We start from the raw sequence: 15195 nt of genomic DNA, 5'->3' as shown, positions 1-15195 counted from the left end.
ACACCACTGACTGAGTGGCTTAAATGATAGACATTTGTTTCATACAGTTCTGAAGTCTCGAAGTCTGCATTCAGTTTCTGGTAAGGGCTCTCTCCCTGGTTTGCAGATGGCCTCTTGTATCCTCATGTGGCCCAGAGAGAGAGCGAGAAAGCTCTGGTCTCTTCCTCTCCTTACAGGAACACTAATCCCATCATGGAAACCAACCTTCCTGGCCTCATCTTAACCTAATTATCTCCCAAAGTCCCCACCTCCTAATACCACTACAGTAGGAGTTAGGGCTTCATATGAATTTTGTAGGGACATCAGCATTCAGTCAATAACACTTTCTCTCTGATTTCACTATTATTTGGATGGATTTTAAATGAGGAGAAGATTCTAACATATGACCTAAGGATCATTGGGTGCTATTAGTTACAGCACAGTGTTTCTGTTCTGCACTAAATGTCTAATAAAAAGCAGAAATCTTGAGGCCAGGGCATATAGAAAATTTAATTCTTATGGGTTGAAAGAAATGTTAAGAATATAGGAGAGCTCAGTTAAGAAAAATTCTACCTGATCATTTTCTTCCCCAAGCAAGAGCATTGTTTTATTTAAGCTAAATTTGATGCTTATGAGATGCAGTGAGGTTGCTGAATATTCATTTGCAGTTCTCTTCATCAAGTTCTGGTATTCGCTTTTATGTTCCTTTGACTTATAATTGGTATTTTGCATATTTATAATCTGCTTTGTTTTAAACTGATGACCTGCTTCAAATGCTATATTATCTTCTCTCCTTCAGCCTTGTGCTGTTAGTCCATAGAGACATTACATCATTAAGTGATGGTATTCTGGTCATTACCAGGAGCCCTACTCTCAGCTTGCCTGTGTGCTGCCTACCATCTCTGAGGACTTTATAGTTCACAGCCTTAACATAACATTAAAAGTGAGAATATGGAACTGCTTCTTAATATGCCAGAGTGACAGAGGATAGAAATGGTCACCTAACCCAGGGATAATTGCTCAAATGTTGTCATTGAGCACACACACTTAAATGTTCTCCTCCCAAGTAAAATAATTCTCAGATCATTCACCCTTGGTCACATGATCTGGTTGAGAGTAGCTTGACCTCCGGTTACTTTCCCGTGAACAAACACAGACAGGCACCTCACTAATGAAGTGCTCCATGAGCAGGTGTTTTCCAAGGCAAAACCACTTAAAAATAACTTTCAATGATGGAATATCTTTATAGCATAGCATACAAATGTTTTATAAAGAAAAATAATGTTAGCCCTGGCCGGTTTGGCTCAGCGGTTGGAGCGTCGACCTGCGGTCCTGAGAGACCCCGGTTCAGTTCCGCTAAGGGCGGTACCTCGGTTGCAGTTTGTCCCCGGCCCTGGTTGGTCGTGCGGGTGGCAGCCACTCGATGTGTCCCTTTCGCGTCGATGTTTCTCTCTCTCTCTCTGTTCCTCTCTCTCCCTCCCAGTCTACCTGAACAAAAAATGGAAAAATGTCCTCTGGTGAGGATAAAAAAGAAAAAAAAAAGAAAAATAATGTTAGCTTCTTACAAAATAGCACACATCTCTTTAGAAATTCTTCAAAAATACCTTCCCCACACCCTAAAAGAGGGTCAAATCGCACTGGAGGAAACTGACCAGACCACTCCGAGGTGAAGAGTGTGTTAATTTTTTAGATCTTTTTTTCTCTACCTATAAAGTGAAACAATGAAATATGTTCATCCTCCTGATTGTTTTATTTTCTGGACTCTTGCACGGATGAAAAGAAGCAAGGTGTGTTTGGAAGAACAGTGGTAGTCACTGGGAAAGAAGCAAAATCACAATTTGCTGGTAGTTATGGCCTCCCCTCCCACCAGCTCAGGATGTATTAATCATGCATTTCCTGAGAATCACTAACAAACATTGACATATAGCCCCACGCTGACATAAAGTGAAGATGAGTAAGTGGAGAGTGGCAAGGTGAACAGGTTCTAGTGATGACCTTGTGGCACAGGCTGGTTCACACAGATTCCGAATCATGCATTCTGATTGATTTCATGCCCTCGTTTGAATCTTCCGGCGAACTCGGTTTTCTTCTAAGACATCCCGTGGGAGGCCACGTTTCCTCTCCTGTTTTATGACAGATGTGAGAGGAGCTAAATTAAGCAACAAGTTAACAGAAAACATCAAGACAGTATGATGTTACAAAACAAATCCAACATTGTGAAAATAGAATTTTTTTAATTGTGTTCGCCTGAACAGTCTTCTAGAAAATAAAATGCTTTGAATTATATTTGAAAAGAAACACTTAACCACATCACTTTCTTGGTGCCCTAGATTTTAAATAAAATTATTCTATGAATACACCTGTTGAAAGAGAAATGCTTTATTGTTCAGCCGATGTGGCTCAGTGGATTGGGAGTCATCCCGTGGACTGAGAGGTCCTGGTTCGATTCCTGGTCAGGGCACATGCCTGGGCTGTGGGCTTGATCCCAGGTGGGGGATGTGCAGGAAACAGTCAATGGATGTTTCACTCTCACATCCTCTACTCTAAAAAATATCAATAAAAATTTATTTAAAAAGATTCTTTATCAGTCATATTTGTAAATGTAATTATCAAAACACCAGGGCCAATTCTGTTCACCTAGAGTATAGTATTTCAGGATGAAACGAGCTATCAGAAAAATGCTTGTAACTCGTTTAATTTTTTCATCAGAAAAGAAATACAATATTTTACTTGGCATTAAAACTCCAGTTATTTATTTCTTAAACATTTTAATTTGTATATCCAAATAAAAATTCGTAAATGCATTCTTTTCAATTATCTTTAACCAGGATATAGATAATTACATATTTGTTTGAAGCAATGAAGAATCCAGAATGAATGACTAAAAGAAGGCTTTTCCTTAAGTTCCATGATGATGCAAAGTCACCAGAACACTGGGTCAGGCGAAGACAGTATTGCTCCAGAGGTACCCATTCTTGCTCCCCACTGGGAGAAGAGCGCAAAACTTTTGGAAACCAGTGCTCTGTCTTTGTCGTCGAAGCTGCTGCTGACCTGAAAAGTAAGGTCATTAGAGGAAAGGCAGTGAGGTATTATCCAGGCATGACTGTGCACCACCGACAGACCTGGAGGTCTAGCCCTAAACACAGAAAAGCGAAGTCAGCAATCTTCATTTTCATATATTATGATCACTGTGTAAAAAGTTTGCTAAATAAGAGTGTACCCTGAAAAGACCATTGCCATACATTGTTGGTGAGAATATAATTAGAATATTTCCTTTGAGCAGCTTTACAGAATGTACCAAGAACTTAGAAATATTCATGGGTTGCTCTGGCCTGTGTTGTTCAGTTGGCTGAGTATTGTCCCATGCACCAGAAGGTCACTGGTTCAATTCCCAGTCAGGACATATGCCCAGGTTTTGGGCTCGATCCCTCGTAGGAGGTGTGCAGGAGGTAGCCGATTAATGTTTCTCTTTCACATTGATGTCTCTCTCTCTCATCAATAAAAACATTTTTTAAAAAAATTATTATTTTAACTCAGTATATTTTACTAATTGACACTACAGAAACGATTCTCTATGAAGCCAGAGGTTTATACACAAGGTTGAGAACTGTAGCATTATGCAAAGGTAAAGAATATTAGTAAAGTAAGTATGGAATAGTACGGACATAACTAAATCACGATATAATCATAGAACTAAGTATTATATAAGCATGCAAAGGTCTGTTTTCATAGAATTTTATGATTTGATAAAATCTGATTAAATGTTAGATTAAAAAAGCAAAGCAGAACCCTCCATTCGGAATAAACTGAGTTCCTGTGGAGCAAGATAGGGGTCCTGAAGAAAAAGGTATAGCACTGAGTTTGAGATGATAGAAGGATGTGGCACAGCCATCTGGACAATGGTCTTCCTGGGCAATTATATGTTCTTTTTAGTTTCTCTGTATATTTTTCTGTTTTATCCCCCAATTTTTGTAAACATGAGTTATTTTCACCATCAGAAAAATGGCAAGTTTTATATTTTCAAAGACTACCCTATTCCTACATAAACAAAAGCTCATGGGGAAATAGCACTTATCCAGGCTCAGCAAATACAATTTTGGTGTGAGGGCAACCTGTATCAGTCACCTAGTATCACAATAATGCTGTGTAACAACCATGAAATCTCAGTGGTCCACTATCGTACACTGTGGTTTGTCTGGAGTGGCTTTGCTTCATGAATCTCTTACTTTCTAAGGGACCCCTGAGTTATCCCGGCCATGTTGTTTTCCAGATAAAGCACAAAGGAGCCAGTCAAAAGTGTGCCAGGCCTTCTAGTCTGGGCTGTCTCTGGCACGTGGTTACTCCGACCCACACTACTTTAGTATTAGCAAATCACATGGCTGAGCCCACGGGTAACGGAGGGACTGCCAAGCCATCTGTCAAAGGACATGGGTTCAAGAAGGGGATAGAATCCCTGAAGGCAATAGCTGTTTTTGTTAAGTAAATAAAAATGTTCCTTTGGACTCTGAAATGAAGTGAACTTCCCACAGAGACATCTCTTCGGAGACTGTTGCTAATGTGCATTTTGTTACTGCTGCATCTAAGCATTAGACACACTCGCCCTATTGAGTGGCTCTTTCTGTGTCTCCAGATCCTGGCCAATGTGATCATCTTCATCTGTGGGAACCTGGCGGGAGCGTACCACAAGCATCTCATGGAGCTTGCTCTGCAGCAGACCTATCAGGACACATGCAATTGCATCAAGTCCCGGATCAAGTTGGAGTTTGAAAAACGTCAGCAGGTAAATGCATTTCCATTTTGCTTCTACATCTTTAGGTATTATTAAAATGATGTTGTTACTGTTAATATCAAATATGCAGTTCATTCATTCATGGGCATCAGAACGAACCCGGAGCACCCGTAATCAGCTTGGCTGTGTGCTGGACAGAGTTGTAAAACAAAGAGCAGTGATGGCCCAGGGATCCCAGGATCATCCACATGCAGACATAACAGTCACATGGCTGGGGAACTTTAAATAATAATAATAATAACAACAACAACAACAACAAAAACAATGCTTCTTTAAGATACTGACTTTTAGCGAAAGCCCATTTCTCTGTGATAGTGTTTATGGCAAGAGTCTGCCCCAGATGAAATCTGAGCTTCCCTCTCTCTGTGACATGGGATGAAATAACCTAATTCCTCTTGAGGAAGGTGATGGGAGTTTGAAGGGAGGGCCTAGTAGGGAACCAGTTGTTGTAATGTCCAGTGGCTGTCCCACGGTGGTTGCTGGGGGTGCTGCATAGAAACGTTCATCAGGGAAATATACAGGTTATGATAAAATATTAAAAAAATAATAAACAGAGGCAAGTCAGACATATGGGAGGCAAAGCCATATGGTGTTATCTAGGGTGGTGGAGAACAGGTGAGACAGGCATGCTTGATGGAGAAACCATCCAAATACAAGGGAACCTGTATTTGACATGCTTGACTTCAAGTGATGGCAGGGTATCCATGGGAATAGTTTTGTTTTTCTTGGGTTTGTGTATTTGTCGCCAGGAGCCAGTTCCCCTCTAAAAGGTAAAGGTTAGCATGACTTTGTGAACACCACACTCACCTCTTTGAGCAACATACCTGTGCTATTATAGTACCTGTATTTGGCACATTATTATTTGTTAAATTGTATTGAGTTGGTCTATTTTAAAAGATTTCATCAAAATGTATTATGGTGGTGGAAACAAAAATATCCTTTAAGTTTTGATGCTAGACTTCTTTTTTGTCTATGGACTGAAATACAAAATTCAGTTCATTCGATCAACAAGTATTAATTGAGCATATACTTTGTGTTTGACATGATTCTAGGCACTGTTTCTCACTGGCATTATTAATAAACTTTATGGTTTGTTTTTTAAAAGTTTTTTGTGTTGCAGCATGTATAGCAAACGTATTCAGTAATTAATATTTAATTCTTTGGTCTCTATGTATATCAAAATCTGGATTCAACATTAAGAGATATAGACATATCTCTTATGGTTTTCTTTCTCAAGCAGTAGTAACTGGTTCAGATTGGTTCTGAAGATATATTTAACTTTCTTTTCTATCACCTCCAGAATCTACTTCAAAATAGTACCAAGGTTAGGGAGAATTGAAATTCCAAGTAGACAGATTATATAACCTAATATTTTTAGCTTTGACAAAAGCAGTAAGTCAAGCTACTGACCTCATCTGCACTGTATATTTCTCTGAAGATACTTTGAGTAGCCAGAACCAGGTGTCACCCCTGGTCATGTTGACCTGCAGTGTCAAAGTGGTCAGACAGGCCACACTTGACCCTACATAGCTCAAGAACTGGACCAGTGTGGTATCTTTGGTGATAGAAACTTCATGGGGCCATCAGGGAAGTTATTGTAAGACTTTTACTGGTTTTTAAAAAAGGAGCCAATGATCCTTTTTAAAACAAAGAAAGAGAAAAAGGACACTCTGAAGAAAAGTAAGATTTACATTAAAGATGTTTAATAATATAAAATTGTATACCACAAATGTATTTTATCACCTATATTGGAAGTCAACTCCCAGGAATGGTGCCCAGAATATAGTTCTTTTCCTGTTAGGGCCACAGAAAATATGTTCCTAGAATTAGAATGAATTCTTGTACTTGCTTCTGACCTATATGTAAATAAATGGAAATGAAAAATTATCTTAGTTAATAAAATCCATAATCTGATAGATATAAGGAGACAAATAAAAATTGGCCAATGGCAATCTATGTGTCCTTCATACAAAGGAGCAGTCCCTGAGACCATGAGGACTAGTGTCTCCACAAACCAAATTAAGCATCTCACAAACCAAATCAATGTCCAAGGGTTCTGCATGTCACTTCCTGCCCTCCCTTTGCCACACGCCATTTTTGCTTCATCTACAGTCACTATGGCAAACAACAGTACCCTTAAAAGGGCTTCATTCAAGGGTAGGATGTATTCTGAGCAAAACAATTTGTTTCAGCCCCAATTTAGATAAAATTAGTACCATCCATTTTAATATGATGTAGATCCAATGATTAGAGAAAGAAAAGTACATTTGAGTGAAACACAAACACATTCAGCATAAGGCTGGGGCCATGTGACGCTGCCTTGTACTTGTCTTAGCTCAGGCTCCTCCCAGTGGCCTTTCCTGTCCACAGTTCACTAGGAATCAAAATGTAGCAGCCGTCTCAGTAGCTGCCTGAGAGGTCACTGCCGTACTAAGTGACTTGGGTCTGTTCCCCAGGGACATCATCCTCTAGCAAGCCTGCCTAGGCCCCATTTCTGCCATCCTGAAACTACACTGAATTGTTTGGTGGCAAGAGCTATGTATTAATGTATTTTTTTTCTTTATATTCTTAGAATTAGTACAGTTTCTTGCATGGAGTAGGCAAGGAGACATGCTGTTTAACACCAACTGACAAAATACATAAATATATTCTGCACTGGCTTTCTCTCTCTTTTGTGTTCAATCTTCACAATACAACTATTAATTATATATGTATTTATCAATCATCCTACAACTATATCCTTTGACACATTGGATTCCTCATGGTGTACAGCCATCCTTGGACTCCTTAGTATACTCACACCCTCATGATGCACCATTTATAAACCTCTCCTCCTGTCTCTTCTGACTTATCTGCAGGTTAAATGTAATCTCTGGACGCCCCATACTTTGTAAGTGCTCTGAATGAACTCAGATACTCTCAGATGCATCTTGCCATTAAGAGGCTTGCTTATATTGTCATTCGCTAAAATAACACTGGTCATGTTAAATCTTCAAAGAACAAAACAAAGATAAAGAACAAAAATGTGTACCTCCTTATTTTCCCAGGCCTATATTTCTATCCCCAAATGTTTCTAGTATAATTTTGACTGAAGTATAGAGACAGAATTGTGTGTGTGTGTGGTGTGTAATGAGTGCACATTTTATGTCAAAGATAAAACACGAGCTTGAAATAACCCAGCCTGTTAACTTGATCCAGATCTGCTAAGAACATACCTTTACCCAGTCTTTATTAAAATTCTTGGCTTGTGGATATAGTGGTGACAGTCAGAAGGATAATGAATCTTTGAAGCAGTGCTAGATTTTGACGTTGATGAGTATAGCACTTAACATAATTACTCTTTCAGATCTTTGCTGGTGAATTTTGTTAACAAGTTGAGGGAAAAATATGTTTAGGGCGGATATTTAGGAGTGGATGTTCCAAAGAGTGGGTCAGAACCCAGAGACAACTGTCAACAACAGATTCTGCTCTCTAAAAGGGGGCAGATAGATCCAGAAACACTGAAAACTTGGTCTCTGAAGACAAAACTTTCAAATGAGTGAGCTTTCTGATAAGTTATGAGTAGGATTTTGAATGTTTTATTAAAAAAACAGGAAAATTCTTTCATTAGAAAGCAATGTGCTTCGTCAGCTGATATAAATGAACCAAAAATATGACAACTTCCATATGAGAGAGAGTTGATGGATCTCTCAAAGTTGTTTGCTGATGAATAATTTAAAACTTAAATTATTTAAAACTTGCCATTAAATAAAGTTTGCTTTTTATATGCTTTCATGAAAAATGTTCCTAACATTTCCATTGTAAATGAGCATTTATAGCTACTATCTTCTGACTTTAGTGACATCATGATCTTATTTTATTTCATTGGGAAATGAATAATATGAGAATGAAGACTAGAGAGGCCAAATCAAGAATATTATTGTGCAAAAAATAGAAAGATACCAATTTTATGAAATTCTGTGGGTATTTTCTTTAGACAATGAAGAGTTTAATCATTTCATCTCTCTCTTTTTTTACTGATGAAATAGAGTGATGGAATGGGTTGCCTTCTAAATCTAAAGAAATAATAGCTAATGCAATGCTCCAGCTGAGGGTGAATTTGGAGAACTTGATTTTCTGTGGCTTCAGAGACAGTCTGCACTTGCTCCCTGTTTAGCTTTTCTTCACCAGGATACCTCTTGGGTAGAGAGATGAGGAATTTGAAAATCAGATGCTACCATGTATGTCTCCGGTGTCACTTATGCCCTGCAAGGCAGGACCCAGATTTGATGTTCCTGTCACACCCCTCTCCCAGGGAAGTGCTTGGGCTTCTGGAAATCAGGGAATCCACATGCTTTTCTGAAACTCAAAGCCCTTTACAAGTGCTCTCATGGGAGGTTCAGCACCTGTCAGGGATGTGGTTAAAGCCTTTGTCTGTCATGAGGGAGCAAAACTGTCCATTATACCTGCCCCATGATATGATGCTTGAATTCTGTGAATCTCAATGTATTTTGCTGATGTTAGATTTGCAAATAATAATAATAATATATGCGGATCAAAAACAGGGAGATTTCCCAGCACCCCAAGTTTAAGAAAAACAATGTAAGATACAGAGTTGTTTTTCTTTCTTGTTGACAAGATCGTAGTGTGAGATGCAAATGTGCTTTTTCTTGATAAATTATCTTCTTATGTTCTATTATAGAATGATTTTTACTTTTTTATATAATTTATAATTTTGTAAGCCAAATCTCTTTTACCATGATTTTGTCTCTGTGTCTTTGTCCCAGTAACTTTATGATTGTAATTGCCATATTTGCAGTATTTTTTTATATCTTACAAGGTTACTATCACTCTGGTTTTCACATATTTTTAATTAGAATTAGATTTAAATACGTTTTGTGTGCTTGTTTTTTACACAGACTGGGATTTTTTTTTTTTTTTAGGTTCCTAAATATATTCCTTTACTTTCAGAAATGTTGGATTTACATTCAGAAATGTTGGATTTATTTCTGAGAATTTATCATTAAATTAATCAACAAAGATTTTAGGATTTTCTCTGTAAGTTTCTCACACAATTTGAATATGTTTGTTCTGAAATCTTGATAGATTTTTGTGCTCTTATGAGTAGGTTATTTTTTTTTTCAACATGACTTTTTCCTGATCATTAATACATAATGTTATAAATGCAGAGATACCATTGAGATTTGTGCTTATACTGTTTTCAGACATGCAAAATTCTCCATTTGTTCCAATCATGCTTTCTTCCTGAACCATGTGTACCGATCACATGCGAACAACATTTTATGTTATTTTACCTTGAATTTTTCACATTGTCTGATATCCAAAGGCTCCAAAGCTTACTGAGTGACAATCTTCTATTGGGCAGCTTTGCTGATGCCTCTGCTTACAGAAATGTCCATTATTTTGTTTAAATGCACATTAAATACACGCATCTTTTCAAAAATATTTTGATGATTTTTTATAGCTTCTTTAAACCTTTTCTTTTTTTTTAAAGCCATGCCACTTTGATTTTTCCTTTAAACCTATACTTATGTTGATTTGAAGAAAGATAAATCTACACCATTTGTACTGTTATCATAATCAATATTCCATATCTAGTATCTCTCATTCTGTTTCCTGATACATAGTATTGTTTCTTAATTTTTAATAGCAGTGTTGTTCTTTTTTTTTTTTTAAGATGTTTTATTGATTTTTAAAGAGAGAGGAAGGGAGAGGGAGAGAGAGAAACATTGGTGTGAGAATGAAACATCAATTGGCTGCCTCCTGCCAGTCCCTACCCCCCACTGGGAAATCAAGCCTGCAACTCAGGCATGTGCCCTGACCAGGAATCAAACCAGCAACCTCTTGGTGCACGGGATGTTGCCCAACCAACTGACCCATCCAGGCCGGGGCTATTTTATATTTTCTTTTTATTTTAAGTATGATTTGTAAGGCCTCTATTCTGTTTATAATATATCTTGTAAGCACTTTAGAATATCCACCAGCATTTTAACATTATAATTATTATTTATCCAAATGGTCCCAATAATGCATACCTATATCCTAATAAACGATCCAGTTTATCTTTTGTTTGAATAAATAAACTAAGAAAAAAGTTATCTTCTCGTAGTTATCTCATGAGTGTCTTCATTTGTGCTGAGTTCCATTTACCACTAAATTTCTTGAAAAAGTAAGTACAACTCTCTCTCTCTTTCCTTCTTACCCACTTCTTAACTTCACTATTCAACTGCCATCAAAATTCACCATTCAACTTGCTAAATTTAAAGACATTTTCCATCCTAGCTGTCTGCAGTACTGATGTTTTTGCCCACATTTTTGTCTACTTGGGGAAAAAATATTCTTGGAGCGAAAAAAACCAAACCTCCTCTTCTGGTTCCCATCATCTGGAACCATTCTGGGTCTCTGGCATTTTCTTCTCTCCACATTCTTCGTAGACACACTTTCTGCTCCTATCCACTAACATACACACATGTTCCTCAGAGCTCTACAGAGAGGCCTCTTTTCTCCATGTCTGTGTTGATCAGCTTTCAGCTCATCACACATTTCCAATTATCCTGTCTGAATTACTTGCTCTCAGTGTACTCATTCTGCCCTCCGCCTTTTCTGGAGTTTCAGGCATATTTCTCATTAACACCACAAACTCCAGAATGTTCACACACCATCTTTCCTCAAACCACACTCGTCATTCTCTCTACTTCTGTTAGTGAATCCATCCTCTCTCCATCACCCCAACTCTGAATACCCCCTCTTTGACTGTGATTTCTCCATTATTTCCCCCCTAAAATCAGTTGCTCTGTGGTGTAGTTTTTATTTGCAATTCGTACTGCCATGGCCTTAGAATTTCACTGCAACCTGTCCTCATCAAATTCATGCCATACAATAGTGTCGTTAACTTCCCAAGGTTAGTATTAGGTCACAGCTAGGCTTGTAAACACCCTGGCTTGATTTACAATGCAGTGCCTTTAATAAGTGTTCTTTGACTTGTTTGCTGAAAGGCAGTATTATGTAATTGTTATGAGCATGGCTCTGGTTCTACATTGTTTGGTTTTCAGTCCTCTTTCATCCTCTGTTTCTTCATCTGTAAAATGGAAGTATTATCCTTTCAGGTTGGTAAACCAAAATACCATGAACTGAATGGTTTGTAAATAGGGTATATTTATTGCTTAGAGTTCTGGAGGCTGGAAATCCAAGATCAAGGTGCCAGCAAGATCAAGTTCTGATGAGAACCCTCCTCCAGATTGGAGATGGAGCTCTGTGGGGTCTATTTTCTGAGAATACTGGCCCCATTCATGAGCCCTCATGACCTTATCACTTCTCAAAGTTCTCTCTTCCTCATCCTATCACATACAAGGGTTGGATTTCAACATACAGATTTTGAAGGGGCACAACATTCAGTCCATAGCAATGGAGTAATGACATTACCTACCTCAGAAGAGTTGTGGGTATTGTAGATATTTTTATTATCACTCAAGGAGAATGTGCTCACTAATAGACATCTGTGTGTGTGTGTGTATGTATGTGTATATATATGTATATGTGTGTATATATATTTTCTGTATATGTGCTTGCTAAAGATATATGTGTGCTAACTATATAAATTATATTTATATATTTGTTTCTACATTTTTTATAAATATACATTTAGTATATATGTTTTTGTATATTATATATTATATTATAATTACCAGTGAACAAATACCTAACTGTAAACATCACCTTCTTTTTAATATATATATTACTTAATATATAATGATAATACATTTGATATGTAATAATATTATATATTATACTGTCTAATATATCATATTGTATATATATGTATATGTATGTAATATAGAGAACATATATGTATGTAGTATACATTCTGAATTCCATATGGCCTAAAGAGAGTCCACAGAAAGTAGCTGCCCTTTCATGTCAGGGCAGAAAGACAGCTGAGGCTCATCTGATGAGGCACTGGCTTCACGGGAGAATTTTTAAGAGTAGTAATAAAAGCAGAGCCAGCACCTGCAACTTTAAAGTCCTGAGAAAAGAAGAGCTGGTGCAACCCCTGAAAGCCAGGAGGTGCTTTTTCAGCCAACAGTTTATGAAAAAGGAAATGTTGAAAACTGGGAGGATTCAAGGATGTCCCAATGAGAGAGTGTCCATCCAGTTTGTGTAAGAATTTTGGGAAGGAAGATGCCTCTCTGAATCACCAGATTACCAGTCAATGCTACCTTCTTTTTAGTAATATCTTTATCCTCATTTTCTTTTAAGTCATTATTTAGAAAGATTTCTTTATACTGAAAAATATAGGAGGAAATGGTAAGACACTCAAGTTACGACCTGAATCTTCATTTATTGAGCAGACATTCCAAATATCCATATAGAACTCATTCTTGTGCTGCTAATATTTCAGTATTAAGGATAAAGAGAGAAATTCTGAAAGCTTCTAGAAAGAAAAAACAAAACTAGATTAACTGCAGTGGGACAAAAGTTAGATTTTCATTTCTCATAAACAACACCAGATGTTAAAAAACAGTAGAGCAAAATTTTTAAAGTATCCTAAAAATGTACTTTGCACTTGGATTTGTGCACCAAGTCAAACTGTTATCCATAAATGAGGCTCAAGTAAAGACTTTCAGGCGTACATGGACTCAGAGTACAAACCACACACATGTTTTATGACATGGAAATTTGAAGTAAAACACACAAAAATGAATTCAAACAAAAAGGAGAAGTTGAAGGATTGAAGAAACTTTGTGATCCATGAATCTGGTAAAGCTTGAGAGTTAAGGTTAAATAATTGTTGCGTAATATAAAATAGCACTATTCATTGAAACAGAAAGAACAAAAGTCCAATACTTTAACAATCAAGTCAGCTCAGCTTGGGAGTTACTGAGTTGATGGCTGCCTTGCCTGGAAGAACAGATTGTTTCTAGAACAACAACAACAAAAGGAATGATGTATCCCACTGTTTTTAGTCATGGTGACTACATTAATTTCAAACATAAAAGAGAGTATTTGATTTTTTTTTATTTATTTATCAAAGTGGATTATGTTTTAAGTTTGAAAAACTGTCTCTTAGGATAATTTGAAATGCAGTGCAGAAGGGGAAACCATTGCTTATGTAAAGACAAGTTATCTTGAATTATGCGGTTTGGGATACTGAGTCTTTAATAATTTTCTTCCATCATCTGCAGTAAAATCTCAGCTTAAAGACCAGGTAAATAGTGCTTATTACAGGTAAGCTATGAAAGTCAGAATTCTCTGAAGCACATTCTACATTCCAGCGTTATTGGTATTTGCATTTACATAATATTTTTCATCTAAGGGAACTGAGTTCTTTAGAAACATCATAAATACCACATTGCGTAGAAATGTCTCATATGGTGGTGCTATTGCCATAAATACATAGGGCAGGGAATTACTAAGATAAAGCAAAAGCTTGTGCTGATGGGCAATTTCACTCAACTTCCTGCAGGCAAGACTCAAACGAAAGTTTTATTTGGAAGTAATTGGCTTTTGGGACCATTTATCTTCACCGCATCCTTCTGATGCATTCAGTCTGGAGCTTTTCCCCTACAAAAAGGTGCTATAGGAAAGTCTGGCACCCTCAGGAAGGATGAGGACCTTCATTTTAACCAGAATTCCCTCATCGAGCAGACCCCTCTGTTCTTCTTTGAAATGTATGGGTGTGCGTGACTGACCCTGGACAGGTGTTGTCTTCTGTTTTAGTTGGTTAGTTGGTGTTTGAACTTCTCTGTGCCTCAGTTTTGTGGTCTGTAACATGTAAGCAGTGGAATATCTACCCATAGGGTTGTTCTGGGGACGATGTGTATATGTTAGAAGCTGAAGCAGCCTGACACGAGTGTGCAGTGCACATGGGTCTTTAGCCACTAGGTGGAAACTGCATGCAGATTGAACCTCACAGGCTCCTATTTCCCACCAGTTGTAAATTGATGGCTTTTCACAGAGATCCATCTATTATACAAATACCCAGAAATGCCCTAAATATTGCAGGAAAAAAGGTAGCCCAAATAAAGACTTTTGGAAATTTGCCATGCTTTTGACACATCTTAAAAATTAAAGAAATAACAATTGTATGAAGGTGAAGAGGTACTGGGAATGGAGGCACTAAACCAGCTGGTGTGCTGCTCAACACGTGGCCTATTTGTGCCTTCTCATCTCTCTCCACCATCATCTGGAAAAATTTCGAGAAATGTAAAACTCTACAAGAAACAGCAATCCTAGTTGCTGCAGGTCACACTCTCCTTGACTTTTGCTGTTTCCTGATGTTCTTTCTTTCTCTCTGCATTGAAGCATGTCAGACTTGGAGTGCAAAACAAAGGAATAATCGGATTCTCTGCCTTCCTTCTCCCTTTCCTTGGAGGAACCCTTCCAAGGCCAAGGGTTCAAAGCTAAGAGTTGTGTCAGTGCTCAATGGG

General features: G+C 37.6%; 1 protein-coding gene across 1 annotated transcript in view; it reads left to right on the top strand.

The window, feature by feature from the left end:
* ADCY2 (adenylate cyclase 2) overlaps positions 1-15195 on the top strand; it is a 358147-nt gene that overhangs the window by 203695 nt on the left and 139257 nt on the right. The window contains exon 4 of the mRNA XM_036280720.1: positions 4610-4759. Within this exon, the coding sequence (XP_036136613.1) occupies positions 4610-4759 (150 nt within the window). The remainder of the gene's footprint in view (positions 1-4609; positions 4760-15195) is intronic.

The sequence above is a fragment of the Molossus molossus genome, unplaced genomic scaffold (assembly GCF_014108415.1).
Source record: "Molossus molossus isolate mMolMol1 unplaced genomic scaffold, mMolMol1.p scaffold_m16_p_3, whole genome shotgun sequence".
Classification (NCBI taxonomy): Eukaryota; Metazoa; Chordata; class Mammalia; order Chiroptera; family Molossidae; genus Molossus; species Molossus molossus.
This window is presented reverse-complemented; position numbering and strand designations above follow the sequence as displayed.